General features: G+C 38.8%; 1 protein-coding gene across 1 annotated transcript; it reads left to right on the plus strand.

Annotated features, from left to right (window-relative positions):
- Positions 1 to 5,778: 5,778 nt before the first annotated feature.
- Positions 5,779 to 9,397, plus strand: LOC147764163 (uncharacterized). The gene is made up of 2 exons (XM_087001407.1): positions 5,779 to 6,527; positions 7,626 to 9,397. Exons 1-2 carry the CDS (start codon positions 5,819 to 5,821, stop codon positions 8,051 to 8,053), a joined length of 1,137 nt encoding a protein of 378 aa, XP_086857533.1. The 5' UTR covers positions 5,779 to 5,818; the 3' UTR covers positions 8,054 to 9,397.
- The last annotated feature ends 15,623 nt before the right edge of the window (positions 9,398 to 25,020 follow it).

Below are 25,020 nucleotides of genomic sequence, written 5' to 3' on the forward strand. Positions count from 1 at the left end.
GGCTAAAATGTGACGTCTGTAACAATGGGTGTTTAATTGTTACTTTTACCAATACTTTTATCTATTCAATTTAGGTTTATACTTATTAATGAATATATTTTCTTTCATTTCCCTTTCTGTTTGGGTTGTTTCCCTAGTGAATTTATAAAATGGGAATACCGCAAAGTCCTTGTTTTTGTTCATAGAGCATTTCCTAATGTGCCCACTCACAGACGTGTGTTAAGATACTTCATGGTATATTACCACTTCATTATTTGTTGTCTGTGAACGGTCATTCTATGTCGGAGAGTGTTTCCAGTTTGTCCTATATAGTTCTCACCGCATCCACTGCAAGTTAATACATAAATTAAGTTTGAGCTAGTGCAGGTGAATGGGTGTTTAATTCTAAAAGTAAGTCCATTTTTAAATGTTAGATGGCTACCCTCTTTAATTAGTGGACAGGTACCACACCTGGGTACCTCACATTTCTGTACTCGTATTGTTGAGGTTTCCACAATTGTCCTGGAATTGTTTTCAAATTTTGCTTTTGTTAAAATTTGCTTTAGTGATGGACTTTGTCTCTTACTCTTTATAATCTGCATTTCGGTTAGTATCTCATTCATTTTGTTATCTTGTTTTACCAAAGGTAAGTTTCCAGTTATGACATTGTGTACTTCCGGATTTTTTGGATTATATGTTGATATGTATGGCTTCCTTTTTAATTTTGTCTTTGGTGGTCCTCAGGTCGTTCTTCGGTATCTGTTTTGCCTTTTTAATCCCAGTTTGTATCAGTTGTCTTGGGTATTGTCTCCTTAATAGGAATCCTTCAAGCTCTTTGAGCCTTTGTTTTAATATGGTTTCATTTGAGACAATTGTGCATAGTCTTCGAGCTAGATTGTATGGTATGTTGTGCTTAATGTGTCTGGGATGACACGAGTTAAAAGGGAGATATTGTTTTGTGTCTGGTGTTTTGTAGTACACATCTGTCTCAATTTTTCCTTTTACACTCATTACCATAACATCGAGGAATGGGAGTTGTGTTGAATTTGAATCCATCGTGAATTGTAAACAGGTATGTAGGTTGTTGAGGATCAGGTTGAAATCTTCCAATTCATTTTCTGTTTTGTCTCAAATTATAAAACAGTCATCAAGGAAACGTTTCCATGTGTTTTCTAATTGATTCCTAGGTTCCAGTATTAAATTCAAGGTTACAGTATCAAATGACCATAAAACTGAAAAGACACTGGAAAATGTCACCAAATTAATACACGATTAGCATCAGGATGTGTTTTTAAAAGGCAGTGTGCCAATTAACGTGTGAGCCATATTTCATTCCATTCGTAATAGGTGTCTTCACGGGTGACTACAGGCTTCATCATGAAAAAGCACTTGCTTACACTTCTCCTCTGTTGTAGAAACGCAATGTTCTACTTGTTGTAGACACGCAATGTTCTACTTGTTGTAGACACGCAATGTTCTGAGGATGGAACGGCCATCTTTGAGTCCTTTTAGCACCAAGGGATGATGTGGAGTGGGCGGTAAAGAAAAGAACATATCACCCAATAATCTGGAATAAATCCGTCAAGCTCTTCAGGAAGAATAGGACAATATCCCACTAAGCAGACTTAGGTGGTAACCCTTGTTGGAGGCACGCCGCGCTGCCTACATGAGTCAATTGCAGTGCACACGGTTTGTAAACGCGCTATTAGACAAGCGAGTCTTAGGGTGCATTCCCAGAGATTTAGATCGATCCAGAGATTAAGATTTAGATCGACCTAACACCCTGGGGGTTCATGCTAAATTGCAGTCAGCCGTGCGCGCACCATAGTTAATTACCCTCTTACAGCTTTTAGTAGGCGGTATAGACGCTTAAGCCGGCTAAGCTGACAGTAATCTAGTGAGACTCTCCATAGCGATAGATCGATCGAAAATCTATGGGAATGGGGTCTTAGGGTGCATTCCCAGAGATTTAAATTTAGATCGACCTATCTCCCTCGGGGTTCACGCTAAATTGCAGTCAGCCGAGCGCGCACCACAGTTAATTACCCCCTTACAGCTTTTAGTAGGCGAGACAGACGCTTAAGCCGGCTAAGCTGACAGTAATCTAGTGAGACTCCCCACAGGGATAGATCGATCTAAAATCTATGGAAATGGGGTCTTAATGAGCACATTCTCGTAACTGTAAAACAATAATGACATAAGGTGTGTAACATTTTCTAAATAACAAACAGTGCGCGTGCGCGCACTCATGTGTGATTGCTTGCCTACACGTAGCTGATTTGAAATTAAAGGTGTCGTACCCGGGATTTTCCCGCCAAATCGAATTTTCCTCAAAATAGTTGTTCTTACTTATGAACCGTTGCTCGACCCGTTAATCTACTTGAATTCCGTGTGTTACCTCCGACCGAAAGATTCTTTTTTTTTTTTTTGTATCTTTGTGAAAGATAACGTTAATGCGCCAGATCTTCAGTTTTTGGCTCGTTTTTCTGTCTGATTTTTCTCTCACAAACACCTATTACAATTCTAACATTTAACAATTGGTATGCGAACGACATCGATCTCGACCAGTGGGCCCATCACACGACTGCTTTCTCTCATTTATGATAAGGGCTACAGCGTGTGGCCGCTTTTCTATTACTTATGCTGCACCAACACAACCTGGGCCACAACGCGTGGCCGCATTAAAGGACAATGTTCATGTAAAAATCCATTTCTCGAATTTTGAAGATACAGCACTCAATCTATACACTAGAGGTATGTTTTAATCGATCCCCGCCATTTAAAAATTATAAAAACAATCTATTAGTAGAAAAAAAAGCGTTTTAGTAAACCTCACCTCAATATGCAAAAATGAAGCAACAGATCTGGGTCACGTGGTACTGTGACGACAATCACGATAAAGGTCTATGAGACTCAACTGAGCTGCAGGTGCATACAGACGGAGAAGTTAAGGAAAGTTGTGTTGAACGGAGTTGAGGAATTTTCGTTATGCCTCGGTGTGTTGCCGTGGGATTCACCAAAATTGCAGCTCTCGTTGACAATCTTTCTTTGTCTGTGACGGTCTTCCGTGACTTACTTACTAACTTCGGTGACAATAGTTGCGATGCTCTAGATCATGGTCACCTCAGGTGGTTTAGATCATATCAAGAGCTGGTAGTCTTTCAGATTAACTGTCATCAGTTGGCAAACTTACTGATTGCTGATGCATTTTAAATGCATTGTAGTTGACCAAAAGCTCGTTTACAACAAACCTGTTAATTATGCACCGCTGCAATTCCCAAGCCAGGTAATAACAGGTATGAAACTCGTCTTGGTGGGCTTTCATATTTTTCAATATATCTCATTTATTTCATGGGGTTATTTTATTGGTATTTGTAAATGACGTTAAATATCAATACTTAAACAATTAAGTTCAAACACGGTCGAGAACATTAATAAAAGAAATTGCTCTCAGGGTATCTTGAAGCTTCCGTGGAAGAAAACGTGTTGAGGAAAAACAGGAAAAAGAGCGTTATATTAAAGAAAAAATGGGAACTGCTATAATAAAATGGTTCGTTATCCTAATTCGTTTATGCTTTGAGGATTTGTTTCTGAAGATTATTTCATCTGAAATATTAAATAATTTAAAAGATTGATTATTTTATAACTTGAAACGCAAATTCTGCGTCAGTACGCAATTTTTTTTTTTTTTTTTTTTTTTTTGCAAATTTGTAAGCTTATAACAACGTGCTATAAAGATCTACTCAAGAAAAAAATTTGCTTGGGTAAAATTGAGTACGGAATGAACTGGAGACACTGGGCTTGTCATTAAGTTTACACGAAAATATGTCAGGTAACTTTATACTGTCTTTGAAAGAGTAAAGATTGAAAGATAATTTTAGACAAACTTTGACGGGGGAAATACCTACAAAGAGTAATGGGCTATTTCGCCAACATCTTGTTGAAAATTTTACACTGCAATTCTATTCAAATAAGCTAAGGAACTAATTGCCAAATTAATACTCTCATCACATAACAGGGGGGTAACCAGACCTGCAAAAATTGTACGCATATATTTAAAAAGATTACAAGCACATACAGCAAAATGTAGACTTACGCAAAACATGAAGGACAGCGTAATCACAGCAAATGTACCTCATATAGTAGCTTAATTTCCATTAATAATAAAATCATCATTTAAGTCAAAAATATTCTTGCGATTTAATAACTATTTTAATTTACCCAGAACAGTATATTTATTTTGAAGGCGGTTAACTGAAATATAGTTTTATGATTTGTTTGTGAAAATTGCCCATGTCACCCTGTTAGTTTGGAGGTCTAAGCTGGATCAAGTCCGTGTTAAAATTCCTATGAAGTTGTGCAGGAAAAATTCTTCCTTTCTTTCTCTAGCTCCTCGATAAACCTGGTGTTCAGATTTTATCTAGTACCCCCAGGTCTACGGGAGCTGCGCTTTGTAACTAACGCACAGGTAGATTTTTACCTGAGATAACTGGAGTAAAGCTTAGATAGAGAGTGCGTTCGATACAAGCAAGACAAATTGAATGCCATTTAACCCTCTAATTAAGAGGTAAAGGAAGTTCCAGGTAGATGGATGATTAAGATAGGACTTGTAAAGGTAACGGGCATTGTTTACCTCAGTTTAATAAAAGTATGCAAGACGGAGTGTCAGCGGTTTAATAAAATAAATTGAATTTCACAAATAACATGGACCTCATATGCAATAATCAACATTTCCCTTAACTCATTCAAATGCAGTGTTTTATACAACTTGGGATAACCATAATGAAATGCTTGTTAAAGAAATGACTAGACGGGAAATGGTTTTACACAGCTTCACGAGGATTTAGACCCCTCGGGTAAGAGATTTGAATGAGTATAAACTTTTATGAGAAGCCAGAGAAGTCATCTTACAGGTAGACAATGCAGCTCAGTTTGACAGCTAAGCACGCTCTGTTCTCCAGTGGCTCGATTGTCGTCATTGGACCACGTGACCACGTAGCTCATTAACTCCCAGGCCGAGCAAATAGGACGTTTTTTAAAGCCAAAAATTTACAAAATGAGCTTTTAATTTGTGTATTTGGATAAAGATATCGTTAGTTGGGCATGTTTTCTGAAGAATATGTTCCGTTCAGGCCATTCTGACGGCATGAAGCAAACCCTTTAAGCCAAGTGCAAATATGCTATAGCTTGATTTATATTTAGATAGTTACATTCACGTACAATTACTCTTTCGCCTTGATTTCTGCCAATGGGCCCATTACGAGGCCGCTTTCAGGGGCGGATCCAGGGTCATTTTCTGACAGTCTTCCAATTTATCTTTCTTGGTCCATCCTCCATTTTTGACCGTCTTCCGACAGAAAAAATTAGATACCCATCAACGTAAAGTTGAAAATCTGACCGTCTTCCGGAAGACCCAGAAGACGCCCTAAATCCGCCCCTGGCTTTCTCTTATTTATACAAATGGCTGCAGCGCCTGGCTAAATCTCTGGGAATGCACCCTTAATTGTGCACCTATTGCAACTTAACTTGCCGACATATTGTACATAAGTTGTAACCTTCCATTAATTAATTATTATTACGATAACAAACACAGTGCATTACTATGGATATCTTTAACTAGCAATTGGCCTAGCAACATAGATTCTGCAATTTGTAAAACTAAATCGCTAGCATTCAAATAAGCTGTTCTGTTCATCTCAGTGAACCAGATTATAAATCAATCATTTATTTCTATTAATACACTTCCTTATGCTTTCCTCTTTTGAGCTGGCAGGGCTCTCCTATCCCTCTCATCTCTGCCATATGGAGTCTATACTTCCTTTCTTCATTTTAGAGAAACATGGATCAACCCCCGGGAATCCCAACACTGGGGGAAGCCGTCTACTGGGTCATGACCCCCGGCCCCAGCACCCCATACAGCATATTCCCAACCCCTGCAATGATGACAGGACCCAGAACAACAGTAGCCGGGACACAAAGCCACAGCGTGACCTCAACCCCTCCAGTAGGAGCCACCAACACAGTAACCACCACAAGTCAGCACAACCTCGCAGCAATGGGGACAGCGACAACACAAGCTCAGCCTCGCCCTCCCCCCCCCCCCCCCCAATCCCACTCCTTTCCCTCAAGTTCACAAGCCCTCCCTTACCCCCAACTCGCAGGAAACATTCCAGTCCCCACTGCCTCTCCCGCCCAGACCCGGCTCCTAGGCACCAACGTGACAAACCCCCCTCACTATCTCTCCCATGCCCCCGACCAAGCTCAATATACTCCCTCCCACCTCCACTCAGTCAATAACAGATGTGAGAAACCCCCTTCCCTCCTCTCCCTTCCATTATCAAGGCTAGCCTCACTCCCAGCCTGTGCCCAACCCAGACCAAGCCCAACACAACGTGCCCGCCCACTACCCCATGGTCCAAGCCAACACCGCCCATCTCTCTTCTCAATTCCATGCGGCCACAACTATGCCCCTCCAGGCCACGCCCCTTTTAATCACTATTCCAGCCACACCTTGCCCCAAGATGAAGCCCATGACCTCGGTACTCCAGGTAAGAAAATTCCTAGAACTAATATAGATCACCACGTCAACTCAAAATCGAGACAAAAAAAATTGGGATGATGATTATATCAATGTGAAAGATCTCCTCCCCCTTGTTTTCTACTGGGTTTTTCCCTAAAATCACAGAACTATTTTGATTAAAATTTACCCATGGGCTTACGTTCCAGTTGTCAAAAATTCAAAACCTTTAATTCGGCCATAGAGTGGATAGCTAAAAACAAGTTTCAGATACCTGATATCCTACACTTGCTTGATGATTTCCTCATCCTGGCCCCAACCAAACAAGAATGTCAAAAACGGCTTGATCGTTTCATAGGAGTACCATTAGCCCCGGAAAAAACTACTTCCCCAGCTACTGTAATATCCTTCGCAGGTATAGAACTGGACACCTCACTGCAGGAGGCCCGCTTGCCCCCAGAAAAAAAATCAAAAACTGCCTAGAACTAGTCCATGCCCACATATCCAAAAAGAAAATAACACTACATGACCTCCAATCGATCATTGGCCTTTTAAATTTCTGCTGCTTTATTATCCCGGTCGGGAGGGCCTTTTTAAGACGGCTCATCAATCTAACCATTGGGACGACCCAACCCCACTACAAAATTCGCCTCAACAATGAAGCCCGTGCTGACCTTTCTATGTGGAAAATATTCCTCCAAACCTTTAATGGGCGGGGCTTCTTCTACGATGATCTTTGGTCTTTGTCCTCAGCAGATTGCATTTTCACAGACTTATCCGGAGGTAATGGATATGGGGCACTATGTGATACCAAGTGGTTTTATGGTCAGTGGCCACAGGAACTAAGAGGTTTCAAAATTGCCATTCTTGAACTTTATCCAATTGTCCTGGCCTTTTTCGTTTGGGGAGATCACTTGAAAAACAAAAAAGTAACAGTCTTTTCGGGCAATGATCATTCGAAGCCTTGATTTACATTCTTAATAAATGCACCTCGAAGGACCATTCTATAATGCTACTATTGAGAAAACTTATTCTGTATTGTTTAAAGAACAGCATTAACTTTCGAATCACCCACATACCTGGCGTGGACAATTGCGCCACTGATGCCCTCTCTCGATCCAATTTACAGGCCTTCAGAAGACTGCAACCACTGGCAGATCCTCATCCTACCTCTATTCCCCCAGCTTGGTCACTAGACAACTTACTGAAGAATTGAATAGCACATTGGAAGCTGCCCTCGCAAAGAACACCAGGAGGACTTACAGCAAAATTGAGCCGCTTTTATTGGAATTGCAACAAAAAATTGGCCTGAAAGCATTCCCTTCAGATCCAGCAGTCACAGCCCTAGTTGTACAATATCTAAGTGAACGATACAGGCCATCATTCATCAGGACTCACCTATCTGCGTTAAGCTACAAATACAAGATGGCAAGCATCCCGGGCCCAACGTTTGCTTTCATAGTTAGCAATTCAAGGTCTGGAGAAGAAAAACCCCTCATGCGACAAAAGGTCCCCAGTTACTTTGTCAGTCCTACATACTCTGATACAGAGTCTTAGGGTGTATTCCCAGAGATTTTGCAGTCAACCGAGCGCGCACCATAGTTAATTACCCCCTTACAGCTTTCAGTAGGCGGGACAGACGCTTAAGCCGGCTAAGCTAACAGTAATCTAGTGAGACTCCCCACAGGGGTGGGTCGATCTAAAATCTATGGAAATGGGGTCTTACCGTCTGTACGCAGTCAGCCTACGAAGCACACTTAATCGCTGCCATGTTTACGCTTGCATTCTTTGGACTCTTGAGGATAAGTGAAGTTGTATCCAGCGATACCGACCACCATCTTCAACTTGAAAACGTTAAGATAAATCAGCCTGAAGGCACCATCACCTTACATCTCCCTTCTTTTAAACATGCAAGTCAGAACTCGAATCACACTGTGATCATTCGCAAACAAATGACTAAGGTATGTCCTGTGAGATGGGTCTCCGAATACGCATCCCTACGCCCTAGCACAAGCTATAGACACTTCTTCGTTCACGCTGATGGATCCCCAGTTCGCACCCAGGATTTCAATATATATATAGCCTACTTAGAACACTGTGTGAAGACAGCTAACCTCTCCCACCTGAACATTAAAAGCCATAGATTTCGTATTGGCAGTGCTTCACGTATTGGCATGTCGGAAACTCAAATCAAACTCCTAGGCAGATGGACATCAGACGCATATAAAAATACCTCCGGTTTTAATTATTTTTATTAATCTTATATTGTTTCAGATTCTTAGCACTAGCGACTAGAAGTGTCACTTAATCAGATCATGTTTTCCTTCAATATGCTAATAAGAGAGCACTCACAAAATCTGGGCACTAATATTCATTGCCCATGCACGTGTCCATTGTATTCAAAAATAGAATAGTGAATCTTATAGAACGTCAGTTATTTAGGATTCTTGGTACTACGGTCTGTAATTGTCACTTAACCATGTTTTGCTAATCCGAGAGCAAAGAAAAACTGGGCATGAACAATCACTATCATGCAGATTGCTTATTAATTTGATATGTAAACGTCAAAAAATCCTCCATGATCCTCGGTCCAGGGGTCTTGGTTCTTGGAGGTTTTTAGGTTCTAGAAAATTATGTTATTAGGATAGAGATTCTATATTCATATTTGATAGGTATATTCCCATTTCCTTGATGGGTCAACTTCCAAAATCCTCCGTGGTCCTCGGTCCAGGGGTCTTGGACTGTGGAGATCTTTGAATTTCATAATTCATATACTAATTCTGTATTCCATTTTGAGAGACATTAAATCATATTTGTATTTTACAAGCTAATCTCAGCCTGTTTCTTACAATTGTTACACATTATATCAATTTTTGGGTGGGGCAGAAAACTTACCGAGCCCCACCATTCGGTTTTACGATAAGTTTTCTATGGCGGGAAGTAATCCCCACCTTTTATGATCTCCAGAGTTCAGCTATAAGATTTGCGTAATCCATCTTAATATTATGCAATTGGCAGCTCGCGAACCGCGATCCATTACGTAGGAAGTGACTCCATTGCCCCATTACTTTATCCATTATCAACCCTTAGATCATAAAATGAACAAAAATTGGATATATGAATATAAAGTCTTAGCTAATGATAAATAAAGATTATTGCATGCCCATAATCTGATTTATCAAGCTAAGATTTTACCCGAGTCGGTTCCTACACCTGTCTGTGTAAATAACATTACGTCATCCATTTAATCTTCTGGCATTATAAGCCAATCGCGACGCGGGTTTGAATCACGTGGGGATAATAACAGAAACGACGCTTCTTTCGCGCTTTCCCGAAGATACTCTTTAGCTTACAGCTCAGTCGTACTGACGAATAAGCCAAGCGCTAAAGTACCCTGTAGAAGTCAACCCCGAACAACATTAATACCAATCAAGGGTAAGTTACTGCCTTCGTTTATTCACTTTCCCACCCAACCCTATTCCCCTTTTACATTCAACTCACATGCTTCTGTCCACATTTCTCAACACTTACCTAAAGTACATGTAGTATCAATTCTTATGATACTCAAATAGTTGGCGGGAAGTAATCCCCACCTTTCATGATCTACAGAGTTCAGCTATAAGCTTTGCGCAATCCAACATAATATTATGCAATTGGCAGCTCGCGAACCGCGATCCATTACGTAGGAAGTGACTCAATTGCCCCATTACTTTATCCATTATCAACCCTTAGAGAATAAAATGAACAAAAATTGGATATATGAATATAAAGTCTTAGCTAATGATAAATACATTGCACGCAATCTCAAGCTTAAAGGTTGCAAGTAAATGGAACTTGATAGCGGAGTACAGTGCGTAGTATTTCTCAATATTTTAATTGCAGCTTATTCTATTTATTAAAGCCACGGTATGGTAAAGCCATGGCAAATATCATCGCGGCCACAAAGAGGATTTAAAGATGCATACAAAGTCAATTTTTTGTCACAAAAACCAACCAAATGCCAGCATATTATAGTTTCAAGTAGTATAACTACACTAAGAATAAAATTGGAGTCATTTGACTCTCTAGTCAGAGTCCAGCACCCCCTGGCTCTCATGGAGTCAATCTGACAGTCCCAGGTCCAAGCGTTATGTAACCTTCCAACTCGGAGAATATATCCATATTCAGAGATATTGAAGTCCCTGTATCTAGTTTTAATGATAGACCGTTCATACCGGATATAGTTATTTACTAATAGATTTATGCCACGCAGGAATCAGTACGATTCCCTATAAAAACTGGGACTCTATAGTAGAAAGGGAGAGACCCCGGGAGATCGTCACGTCTGTCCCTGCTTGCGTGCTAGCCTGTAGTCCGTATGAGAGGAATAAAGACTATTTAAAACACAATTTATCTGTTGTGTATTCAAGCCGCCGTTCTCTCAAAAATTAGTAACCAACAAAGGTTACAGTATTACATGACCATAAAACTGAAAAGACACTGGCAAATATCACCAAATTAATACACGATTAACATGAGGGTGTGTCTTTAAAAAGCAGTGTGCCTATTAACGTGTGAGCCATATCTCATTTCATTTGTAATATGTGTCTTCACGGGTGACTACAGGCTTTATCATGGAAAATCACTTGCTTACAGTTCTCCTCTGTTGTAGACACGCAATGTTCTACTTGTTGTAGACACGCAATGTTCTGGAACGGCCATCCCAGCGGGCAAATTATGTTGTTTTAACGTTAGAACAACGTTGAACCATAAGGTTGATAATACGTTGGATAAACATTGGATTTGAAAGTTGACTCAACGTCAGATAACAACATTCATCCTAGTGTTAGCTAACCTTGCAAGGAATTCAGTTTATTGGAATGTATTTCTGAATAACAAGTTAAAAAAATTCACTAGTTCACTCAAGACACAAAACAACTGTCATTTTTACTTTAAAACACTTTTTTTTTATTATTTTGATAAAGTTAGTTACAGTATTGATAAACAAAGTATCACGTTTTCAATAATTAATATTTTAAATTACAATCCATGTCTGCAAGGTTGTGTCAATGACCGAAATACAACGTTGAGTCAACGTCACATTATGACGGTGTTTTGACGTGGCTGGATCAACGTTGATTTTACGTTGATTTTCGGTAGATCAACGGCAATTCAACGTATCAACCTGTTTTCAACGTTGATCCAACGCGACTATGCCTGCTGGGATCTTTGAGCCCTAATTACCCTTTTAGCACGAAGGGATGACTTGGAGTGGTCGGTAAAGAAAAGAACATACCACCCAATAATCTGGAACAACTCCGTCAAGAATAGGACAATATCCCACTAAGAAGACTTAAGCTTGTAACCGTTGTTGGAGGCACGCCGCGCTGTCTACATGAGTCAATTACAGTGCACACGATTTGTAAACACGCGCTATTAGGGTGCTTTCCCAGAGATTTAGATCGATCTAGACATTGAGATTTAGATCGACCTAACTCCCTGGGGGTGCACGCTAAATTGCAGTCAGCCGAGCGGGCACCATGGTTAATTACCCCTTTACAGCTTTTAGTAGGCGGGACAGACGCTTAAGCCGGTCAAGCTGACAGTAATCTAGTGAGACTCCCCACAGGGATAGATCGATCTAAAAATCTATGGAAATGGGGTGTTAGACAAACGACTCTTAAAGAGCACATTCTCATAACTGTAAAACAATAATGACATATTCTGATGGAAATTCATCGGTGTAGTCGTAGGATATGATTCAAGTATTAAACTTTTCAATTTCTACACTAAAAATAGAGCTATACCTGACAGAGCTTTCGATCAAATCCGTGATCTTCTTTAGCATGATGTCATATGGGACGATCACTGCTCACCAGTGCTTTGGTGATCGTGTTGTCCCAAATGTTCTTTTTGTTTCCCCGATGTAGTCTTTCTAACATTCACAGTTCTTGTTACCCTGGCACCTTATATGGTAAATTGCGCTACTAACTTTAAAATCTAGAGTTATGGAACATAAAAGACGGAGCTCCACCACCTCGGAGGTCTCTAGGCACATTCATGTAGATAATCCGGGACATGAAATCCCGTGGGAGAGAGTAAAGATCTTGGACAGGGACCCTTCTTGGTATGAAAGGGGGGTTAAGGAGGCCATTTACGTACATCGGGGCACATAACCCAAGCTTGAACAGAGATGGGGGAGGCACCAATTGTCACACATTTGGGACAACACAATCACCAAAGCACTGGTGAGCAGTGATCGTCCCATATGATATCACACTGAAGAAGATCAGGGATGTGATCGAAAGCTCTGTCAGGATAGCTCTATTTTTAGTGTAGAAATTGAAAAGTTTAATACTTGAATAATGACATAGGGTGGGTAACGTTTTCTGAATAACAAACAGTGCGCGTGCGTGCACTCTTGTGTGATTGCTTGCCTACACGTAGTTGATTTAAAACTAAAGGTGTCGTACCTGGGATTTTCCCGCCAAATCGAATTTTCCTCAAAAAAGTTGTTCTTACTTATGAACCGTTGCTCGACCCGTTCATGCTACTTGAATTCCGTGTGTTACCTCCTACCGAAAGATTCTTTTTTATCTTTGTGAAAGATAACGTTAATGCGACAGATCTTCAGTTTTTTTTTGGCTCGTTTTTCTGTCTGATTTTTCTGTCACAAACACCTATTACAATTTTTGGGAAAGTACCACTTCTTATATAAATTGAGCAGCATGCGCGCGATAGCTGTGACTATAGCAGCATGCGATAGGATTGGGCTGTAGCATTATTGATAGCAGCAAGCGTCAGCTGTGCCTGTTGACAGAGTGCCAACAGTTAACACAACTCACTATATAATGTACAGTAGTGCGTGTCGGTTACAACAAATCTATTAATAAATCAAATTATTACGAATGAGAATTGAGATGCCTTGGACCCGGTGTGAATTCCCTGAATGCATTTCAAGTTTCTAATGGAATAAATATGTATAATGGTTTGATCCAAATACCATGGGCGTTTTTTCATATCTGGACGTAACGCACCTCAACATGGCAGAACCAAGAATCCCATTTGGATCCTGGATTATGGACTGCTCTCTCTACTTATGCCTGGTTAGTGGAAAAAATGATTTCTCGAACATTTATCAGTGAATTCACTGAAGTTACTTAATGCTGCCTACATAACAGAATGACTTTGATTATTCGGGACGATCTGATTTAATGATTCAATCCCATTCTTGCTCAGTAGACAAGGAGTAATCAAAAGGGCTGAATTAAGCGTTCTTCATTTTTCCGATAATTACCACACTGATGCTCATAAGTTAAGCAACACCCCGATTTTTTCAAAAGTTTCTTATACCATGATCAATATTTCATTTGTTAGTGGGATTATGCATATTTCTTTAAAATTTGATAAATAACTTATTCAAGTTAAATATTTCGGTTAAAGAAATGCAACACATAGCTTATTGTTATAATCAAAATAACTTTATAAACCAAACGGTACTAAAATATGCCAAACCATGTGTCAAAAACTTATGCTCACACAGGTAAAAGGACGTGCTGATTAAAATAGCTTATCTTGAAAAAAAAGTTCAATCATCTACGAATTATTTTTAATAAAAGAAGACTGTAGATAATGGATGATAAATCGTCTATTATGCAATAATAGACGATTTATCATCGTCTATTATGCAATAAATATCGGTTGTGCCTTCCCTGGTTTTGAACAACAGCTTCACATTATTGTCTCCTGCAACTTGCCGCTAAATTCTGTCAATCTTGCTTAGGGAGCCGGTTCCATCCTTCAATTACTGCCCGCTGAAGCTCTCTAATGCTTCTAACTCGAGGTTGCCTCTCATTTACTGCTATGTCAATCATATCCTAAGCATATTCGATTACATTGAGAATTGGCGAATATGCAGGCCAATCTAAATTTGGGATACCGTGCTGTTGCAGCGCGTCTTGCACGGACCGTGCTTTATGGATGATTTTTCTTCCCGGATTTGCTTGAATGTGTGATTGTATGCGCCCCAGTGGTATTTCGTCTCTGTATTGTTGACAAGTGTACGGTGGCTTTTGACGAGGTCTTTTAGATGGAAGTTCAGCTTCTAAAAGATGCCTGTTGACTGCTTGCCTTCTGATTCGAGCTCTTCCTAATCCAGGCCAAAGGTTTCTCGGTTGTTTGGCCGACATGAATTGGTCCTGGTGGCATAACCGAACCAAACATCTTCATCTCTTGTGTCGGTTAATATTGTTCTACCAGAAAGATGCTTGTCCAATACATGATGATTTGGGGGCCATTTTGCCACCTGCTTGGACACTTGACTTGGTGCTACTCTCTGTTGCCTTGCAATATGTCTCTGATGGCTTCTTATTTTTTGCCATCTGATTACTTCGTTGAGTCCTCTTCTAACCATTGGTTGGTACAATATAACAAATTGTGCCCATGAAACTAGCCAAACTGGGCGTGGCGTGGTCAAACTGTATTTTTCGGAAGTGGCACCCCCATTGAATATTCTACCGTGCCCAACAGTAAATAGTTCTCAAATGTCACAGTCCAGTAAATCAAAGTAAAAAAAAGATAAATATCTAGCTATTGTACAAATTTTGCCTCAATAAAAATAGAATTTGGGAAATAAGAAAGTGTTGCTTAACTTATGAGGATCAGTGTAAATGAAGGTTATTCAGTCCATCAACCTTGTACACTCCAGTCACTTTTTTCCATTAAATAATGACCGGACCCTAACCAAGATTAGTTCTTTCGAACACAAAGGGACATTACCTACGTTATGGCGGTGATCCGTTTGGTTACGATTAAAATTGCAAGGCTTCATGTCCTGAATGGCATGGGATGTTGCGTATCCCACCCCGTCTCAAATTAAAAAATTGTCTGGGAAGTAGCCGGAACAACCTGGAAGGGTACATCACCCATAGCCAAGATAGTACTAAACAGTCAGCTCCGACATTGTTTTTCGCAATAAGATTTGCACTGGGCGCCATAGGGATGTTATAAGAAAATTCACTCGTATATGGTTACGTGTCAAAGCCATCCCGTGCAGTACGACATAACAGACAACTTCGCGTTATATAATGAGTATTAGATAAAACGTCTTTTTAGAATTCAAACTATTGAATTTCGTAGAATATTTTACATCTTCAGATAGAGTATTTGTTAAGAAATGCACTCCTGTCACTATTTTCCCCCCTTTTGTCTTTTTCGTGTTCCATCGGTCACTGTTAACGGACTCTCGCTGGGTATTTCCTATCAGGGCAAAGAACCCGTTTGTTAGATTCAATTATAGAATGTAAAGCTAAAACAGTTCAATGATTTTATCAGTAGCGGGTGTTCTCTTAGAGATCCAAGATGGCAATGTAAATGCAAATGACCAAGAATACTTTTGACAAAGGTGAAAGCAATTTTAAAAAAAGAGAGAAGAAAGCATTACACGACTTAAACATTACACGATTTGGGCAATTAAGGCGGTATTAGACTAAATTTTTGTCTCCTCCATCTCATTGTACCACAAACTTTCCTAGTCTCATTCATAACAAGAAAGAAGGCAACAAGGAATATTGATTGTTCATGATTTGGCCAAACAAAGCCGCTTTTATTATATAACCCCACTATCCTAATCATTTTAACAATAAAAACAATATAGCAAATTGTTGCGTGCATTAAATGTTATGGCCTTAGGGATAAAAATTATATATCAAATATTCAATAAGACTCATCATCCTAAAAATTATGATGTGACGAGTCAGCAAAAGTTATCATTTACCAACAATTTTGCACAAATTTCATTTGTGGGGTTGCAAAGAGGCCCCCACTATGTCGAATATTCAATAACACGGGTTGTAATTTTAATTTAAATCAGAGAACAGGAAACTCTTCATGGAGCCTTGTGACTTGAAAATGGGTCAGGAATACTACACATGTTTTTACGATTAGCTAGGGTGGGAAAGTTTTGCAATATCCTACTGAAAGCTAAAAGAGAGAAGTCCTAAGAAAATGGACAGAGGTTATAGAATAAAACTGAAATGAAGGCAATGTGCTTCAATAGGTATTTAAATCTTCCATATCTGTACTATTCTGTACAATATAGGGGGGCTTGTAATACCCATGTAAAATCATCATGTTTACTGAAAAGTGAAAAGCTAATAACTATTTACTTGCTGACTTTCTTAAGATGCTCTATCAGTTGCAATGCCCTAAGTAAAGCCTCGGTCACAACCGATTTTTGGGTGTTGCGAGGGCCGTGGAGGTCGTAGAGGTAGAGGATAGTCTGCCTTGTGAGTCACAAGGGCCACATGTGATGTCCTTTCAAGCTGGGACGCTAATTGCAAGTAGCGACAACCTAGAAAATGTACTGATTTCTTGAGTTTGTCTTGCTTCCTGTGTACGAAGCACACACTCACCACTTACGAAGGGAATGCAACGCATGGCAAAAGTAGGGCCCTTTTCTGTCAGTTTTGCTTCACACTTGCCTCACATGATTGTGGTGACGTACTGACGGCGTACGTCAGTTTTGCGCCCTGTTTTCCTCTTCTTTCTTCTTCCTCCTCCCTTTTTTCTACTATGTAAGCTTCTCTCTCTTGCCTTTTGAAGGCATATCAGAAACTAAATTGAGCAAAAATTTGAAAATTTTGGAAATTGTTGTACACGTTACACAGTCGACGTTCATTGTAAAGACACGAGCGTGCGTCGTGAGCAAGCCTTTTAAACACCAGGCGTGGGGGTGACGCACGTGCGACGCATTCCCGGTGTGCCCTCGACTTTGTTCGTTAGTTGTGAGGGCGTGCGCCTTAACTCAACACGCAAAGAGCACTTGTTCCTTCATAGCTTGCGACGTGCGTCTTGCACAACGCGAGCATCTCTTGCTAACTCCGTGCGAAAGGATTAAGTTACGCTTGCGGCCTCGCTGTTCGCAGGCTATTCGTAGAATCTTTTGGACATGTCCAACATCCTCTGCACGTGCTTACGGGCAGTCTGCGAACTCGAAATTACGTAAGAAGGACTTGCATGGGAAGTGAGATTCTCGGTTGTGACCGAGGCTTAAGTGAACCCCAATATCAGAGATGTGTGAAGGGTGGGGGTTGATAGAAGACCACAAATTTTCTTCAGAAGACTTATAGACAGAGTTATAAATGTGAAACTCAATGATAAGTAAACAGTATATAACTTCAGTGATAAAAAAAACGAATAGTTGATGAGGAAAGGAGGGTTGAATTTTGGACTAAGCTGATTTATAATGATGTGCAGGTCAGACTGAGCAAGAAAATCTAGCTTGCTATGGTATCTACACTGATCCGTGAAACGTCTGACAAGGGATATGATAGAAGTGTGAAACTAAAAGTACAGGTAGGTAACTGAATCGGCATAGCAGGTGCCCATGTGATATCCAATAAATTTCGGGACATTGCATCCTCCCATGTCATCAGGTGACTGGAGATTCTATACGCAAGGACCTTTAATTTCTTTGTGCAGTCGCCGTGACCGCTATCGGTGCAAACAAGAAACCCATGGATAAAGAACGTTTAGTCAACAGCAACTGCTAAATCGCTAGAGAAAATAAAACTTACCGCATTCATGTAACAGTCGGCAATTGTACTGTTGATCCTTGCTTGAAGTTGTGCAGAATCTGTCAAGTGTACGCTTCAACACATCGAGTGAACTGCTGGAAAGCTCTCATAGAAGTAAAAGCCGATGAAATTTTTTGAACTGAAGATTTCAGTTGAAGATTTGAGATAACTTGTAGCTTAATCGTATCATGCGCGTCAACAGAATGCATCAAGCAAAATGAGCTCAGGCAGTGATTTCCCATGGTATAAGTAGCAACATGTGCCTCAATGGAGAAATCCCCTCTAGGGTACAATTGAGCATGTGCAGAATGCGCACGTGCGTAAATAAGCTCAGGAGATTGTTGTCGCCATAAAATGTCGTTTGACTACGCCAAACTTTCCTATAATTGTATTCTTAACGGATTAACAACTCTTCGTATGAGAACTTGATTTCACAGTTTATACATTGTAAGTGACTCAGAAATATTATATATTCTATTATACCACAAAAACACCAGTTATAGCAATTATTCTGAAATCTGCGCTTGCCGTCGGACCTCGTGACTTCCACTGATGTCTGTACTCTGTAATAATCACAAAAAAGCAACTTTTTTAGAAAAAAATCCAGGGACAAACTTTGAATGTAAAAATGGATTCATTGACTACTAGTAAATGTGGGAAAATTGCCGTTTACCTCAGGAAAATTCTTCTTTTTTTGCCAAAATGAACAGTTGTTATATATGCTTTTAATGTTTACCCAGCAAACCCTGGGATGTATAACGGAGTCCGACTGATGCTTATATAGATGTAACAACGAAAATGAGCAGTGAACTCTCCTAATTCTTTCGTGTCGTTTGCATTATATATAGTTTCGTGCCTAATTGTTTTTAAAAAAGAATTAAAAAAAAAACAAACAAATGCATTAATTTCATTAAAAGTATTACAACGTGTAACCAAGACAAAGCCAACTACAGTGGTGCAACAGATTTATTTTGAGAAACCCTAAAATATATGTGCAACCAATGATTCATATGGTGACTCCAATGTAATGAGGCCTAGATCAATAAAGTTGATTTCAACACCAGTGAAGCAAGTGTCTCCGCCGCTATACGGCGCTATTTGTCGCTCCAAGCACATTAAAAAAAGAAAAATAATTAAATTACATGTATTAGTTCAAAAGATTTCGCAGAGACTTACCAGTATAAGAGCACAAAGACCTCACCATGAACCAAAAGAGTGATTAAAGAATTAGCTCAGGCACTCAGACCTCACAGGGAGTATAAGTATTATGTATATGGTCAAATAACGCCGAAAAGATTCACCTAATCTGCATTTGCATATGCATGCCATCACGATGACAGTTTAACCTTCTACAAAGCAGCAATAAAGGGTACCGGAGAAGATCAGCATTGGTCAGAATTGTGCCGGAAGTGACGTGTAGTGGTGTAAGACGTAAAGCTGAGAGGTCATTTTTAGCTGGAGGTGAACGGGAGTGAAGACATGGACTCGGAGAAAAAAGCAGTTTTTCAAACAACATGGTAAGATGACATTTCTTCTTTACGCATTTTGGGCAGAGAATACTTGTAGAAATAATAGGCACATGATATGAAAACGTGACACGGAACTTGAAGGTGCAAAATCGTGGTTAATTTGCAGACAACTTGTTTTGAAATACATGCTGCATCGACCGCCAGCGCGACAAACAGCGTAAAGGGAAAGGTATTCCCGTGATTTTTAGTGATTTTTAGCTCAGATAAGAGGCTGTCAGAATGTCACCTTTGTTTCAGTTTGTCTTTTTTACTTTTTATTACTTATTAGTTTACTTCTAATTATACATGTATATAAATCTGTATATATTTGTTTGTATATAAATAGGGTGTGCGTGCTAGTGTGTGTGAGGTTGGGTATGTGTGAGTGTGTGCAGGAGCCTTTATTTAAATAAAAATTAAAAAATTGTGATAAAAATAGATAAGTCACTCTGGTACACTTCAAATGTTATCAATTCCTTATCAACCTGAATGTTTAACGTACCATAAAAAATTTAATTAATATAACATAGTATATTTTCTCTTAAGTGTGAGAGTGGGAGTGACTGAAGTTTTCTTTTTTGTACTACATATATGCTGTATTTGTGAAGTATTGTGTCAATAAAAAAAAAAAAATAATAAAAAAAAAATAAAAAAAAAAAAAAAAGAATGTCACCTTTGTCTTGCCATTTGTCACTGATAAGTGGCTACCCCGGTGTAAAAGGTGTATTAATGTGATCATATGTGTAGAATTTCATGTCAGATGGACATATAAAGATAAAAAATTCGTCAAAATATTTAAAAATAGATACATCTTTGCACAGTAGTTGTGGATCGCTACGACTCAGTTGTCAGTTACGAACTACATGTACTTCCTGGTTTTCACAAGGTCCTTCAAAGACCCTAAAACATCGTTATAATTGCAGCCCATACCACAAAACACCCAAAAATACTTAGATATGGACACATCAGATTATATAAATGCCAAAATTCCACATGACAACGATTTATAGCCTCCCGGGAATTATTTTCCCTTTACGCTCTTTGTCGCACTGGCGGTCGATGCAGCATGTATTTCAAAACAAGTTGTCTGCACATTAACCATGATTTTGCACCTTCAAGTTCCGTGACACGTTTTCATATCATGTGCCTATTGTTTCTACAAGTATTCTCTGCCCCAAATGCATAAAGATAAAATGTTATCTTACCGTGTTGTTAGAATAACTGCTTTTTTCTCTAAGCCCACGTCTTCATTCCCATTCACCTCCAGCTAAAAATGACCACTTAGCTTTACGTCTTACACCACTACACGTCACTTCCGGCACAATTCTGACCAATGCTGATGTTCTCCGGTACCCTTTATTGCACTTGTTTATAGCACCGAGAATAATTTCAATGATTGCTTTTGAACGTGATCTTGTACAATAGAAAAATGACAGCATATACCCAGTAAGCAGTATTGGGGTGTTAATAGAGTCTATCAAACAGTGTAACGTACTGAGTTGGTAGATTGAAGTCCATGAAATATGGTTAAATACATGCAGTCCATCTCCGTAGGCCATTTCAAAACGGTTTTCTCAAAGTCGTCGTTTGCATGGTTTCTAATCTCTATAAATGGGTTGATAAATGTATTACTTGGCGCAACAGTATGACTTTTTCACCATGCAGATCTATTACTGCATCGCCCTGTATATATTAATGAGAGCATTGATAAATGAAAAATATTATCAAATTAGAGAAAGTGCACCAAAGAAAATGTTTCCTGGACGCGTTGAACAATGAGATAATGCTTCGTTTCTTACCGTATTTATGAAACAAATATATATATATATACATGTAGTATTTACTGTATGTAGTAAACAGACTTTTTGATGGTCACAGTGTTGGTCCCATGCAACGTTAATATAAACAGGATTCTGATATACAGGTACCTGTACATGTACATATACATTTATATATTTACACGAATAACCTCCTCCAAAGAAGGGAGTTTTACTTTAATTGGCGTTGGTTTGTTTTCGACAAGATATCAAATGTTTTATGGTTAGGGATCTCATATGATTCGGACAGGTTAAGGTTAGGCGGACGTTTTGGGCTTTGTATACCGTACTAGACATGTCTTCCCTGTACAAATTAATGAAACGTGGACTACCACTCCTGTTACAGGTAAGTAGTCACAGGTTACGCAACGAAGTTTTATAGTACCTCTATTTTGCCAGTACTATAAATGAAGAACATACATCTTTTGGGAGCCTAAAAGATTTATTCGTATATTCTTATTTTCCAGTTACAATGTATTCTCTTTTATCCTATAGATCATCATTCCAATGTCATGATGTATCACAAAGTCTTTCTCCTACATTACCTTATTTACATGTAGTAATATAATAATTCCTCAGCTCTTACACAATGTCTATGATTATCCCTTTTTCCATAACTTTCCATCATTACGTCATTACCAAAATATTATCATTTTCTTATTAGGCAATGGTATGTTACTTGACCTTAGGTCGCCATTTCTATTAATACAGATTTTTCATTGTATCATCCTGAAGGAATGATAACTATACCCCTTATTCTTTTTTTATTATTGAACAACACATGCACTCTTTAACTCTCTTACACTGTTTAACCTCTTAACAAATGTATATTGTATCAGTTATGAAAGGTACAATGTATTCATTACGATCACAACTTTGTATCTGTACTTTTAATCATTTTCATTACGATAGTTTTACCTGTAGTTGCCATGCATTTTCTCCCTTTTCATATGTGGAAACTTTTTAAGTGGATTTTTTTTTTTGGAAATTTTATGGGATTTTATGGGCGCGCGGTTGTCATCCATAAAATTAGTGTGAACCTTCTTTGAAACCTGCAAGGGGTAATATTTCTAATGAACATAGGTAATCAGTACTGGTATAACATGACGGGTTGCTGAAGTGAAGATGAAAAGAATCAGTGTACTCGTTCCATGCTTCTTTTCACTTTCATCAGGTGTCTTATCTCTGGCAGACAGACAAAATCAGTAATGTACTCAGTGGCACCTGGGTGAGAAGTTAGTTTGAGTGTGGGATGAGAACGTTTTATCCTAATCTGATAAAATAACTCGACTTTATACTGCACCTACGTTTTATTGCTGAGTTCTTTTCCCCGCTACTAGTAGGCCTACAGTGGGGCATTTTGCAGCCGATTTTTTTAGAAATTTACATTTATAAACCGAAGTAGGAATTTCACTTGATCTCACTAAAATAGTTTCATGAAATTAGAATAATACTAATAAGTACTCTATACAATAACATACAAATTACTGGGTTTTAAAATGCAGTCTCAAAATGAAGATAAGGGAACTTATCTGGTAATGTGGATAATATTGCTCTGTGACGAAAGAAGGCAATGGTCAAATGGTCGAAGGACAAATGGCAGAAATGACAATAATATCTTTGGGAAGTGTATAGGGTTTTATATTTGATGTGTTATCTTATTAGAACGTAATTAATAACGTAATATCAATTAAAGGTGTTCATTTATTTCTTCCAGATTTTTGATATCATTAAGTAGTGGTTTTATTTCTTTCAAATTTACGCGGACTTTGAACGGAAAGCTCATTAATAAAATCTGGTACATGCATGTTGCATGTACCAGGAGCTACCGTAGGCCATTTCTGAACTTAATTTAGCATTACGGCTTTATTCAATTTCCAAAGACATCGAGAGCTGTTATTTATTCGATGCCACAGACTCTTCTCTTATATTTGTCTTTTATCTGCAACTTCATCTTTACTTTATTTCTTATCCGCAGAATACCCGGTTTACGCACAGGTGCATGTACAGGTACTTGTTCATCTAGATTTTTAGTATAAAGAATGCAAATCGACCGAATATCAAACTTTACACAGTTAACCTTGTGATCTACAGTTTAGTTACGGTCTTTGCCATACATTCATAATAAAGTGAATTGTTTTATGGCTACCGATACAGGGATCGGAGAAAGAAGTAATCAGAGTGCAGAGTAGCACTTCTGCAATTACAAAACAACCGGTCGCTTCTTTAACACGGAGGTATTACGCAACTAATACAATTCGTTTAAGCGCCGCTATCGCATCAATAAAGTTTTTCAGAATAGCGGACCTTCAGAATAGCGGGCCTTCGGAATAACCGACCCTCAAACCTTCGGAATAGCGGGCCTTCGAAAAAGCGGACCCTTGTATTTTAGAGCTGCCCTTTTGCATTGCCTTAATTTAGTGACTGGACTTAAAATTTCCCAAATTACCACGCTCTAGAAGAAATTTTTTATTGTCGTCACTTTCACGTCCAAATTGCTTATACCAAAGACTGGAATTAATTTTAATTGACACATATTTACGTACTCAATTTAAATAACTTATCCAAGGAATCAATCAGCAGATTGGGAAGTAAAATCAAAATATACTATGATAACGTATAAACTTTTTTCAATATAGGGCAATACTGTCCCCTCTACCAGGGCGACAGATTGATTTTCCATAGATATTCACAGATATGTCTCTAGATAAATAGACGGTCATTTTGGTCTGTTGTCGCCCTGGTAGAGGGTAGCAATACTGTATGTCCATCTGATCGTAACTAAAAGCGTATTGCATTTTACATGTACTGCACATACCTGTATCCAACAATATGAATTGTAAGATAGAACCCAATATGAATATATAGTTGTATACCGTGTATAACATCCACAAGCCTTCTACAAAACATAATTACATTAGTATTTGTTGAAACTTCTCTTTACAGTAACGTAATTCATCAAAAATAAATAAATATATGCATAAAATAATAGGGCACACATACGTTATACCACGGGGATCGAATACGATATTCCATTTTACACCTGGAAACTTTTCATTTGTCGTCTTCAAACCAGAAACGTATATGTATATATTAATACATGCATATTGAGTATCAAAAGCCTTTAATACAATTGATGATATACGTGAAATGTAAATCCATCATTACCAAAAACAACGTTTAAGAACGACAAACAAATATTGAAAAAGCGGAGAATTACGCGTGGATCTGCGACTGGTTTTAATGCCATGTGAATCAACATACGATGAGACTTGCACAGACCTCTCACTCTTTTGGGGATGTTCTACTGAAAACTGAAATGTGCGAACCCACACGTACCAGTAATTTCAACGATACAAGTAATTGTATAAATAATATTTTGTAAATATACCCATAGTCAGGCGGTTAAGTCCAAATTATATCCAGAATTGTGCAAAAGTTGATAAAAGCATGAAACTTTCCATGATGAATGACCCTTAGGTGTTTGTCAATTTTGGATCGGGGGGCAACTCCAAAATTCACAAGTACCCGGATGAGACGCTTTCTTAAATATGCTGACTCAGCATTTTATGTACATTCAGATTTCATTAAAACGAGCACTAACAGTACTAATTATGATATCATAAATAGATTTAAAAAACGTA

The sequence above is a fragment of the Lingula anatina genome, chromosome 1, assembly GCF_051362555.1.
Source record: "Lingula anatina isolate TDL-2025a chromosome 1, LinAna3.0, whole genome shotgun sequence".
Taxonomy (NCBI): domain Eukaryota; kingdom Metazoa; phylum Brachiopoda; class Lingulata; order Lingulida; family Lingulidae; genus Lingula; species Lingula anatina.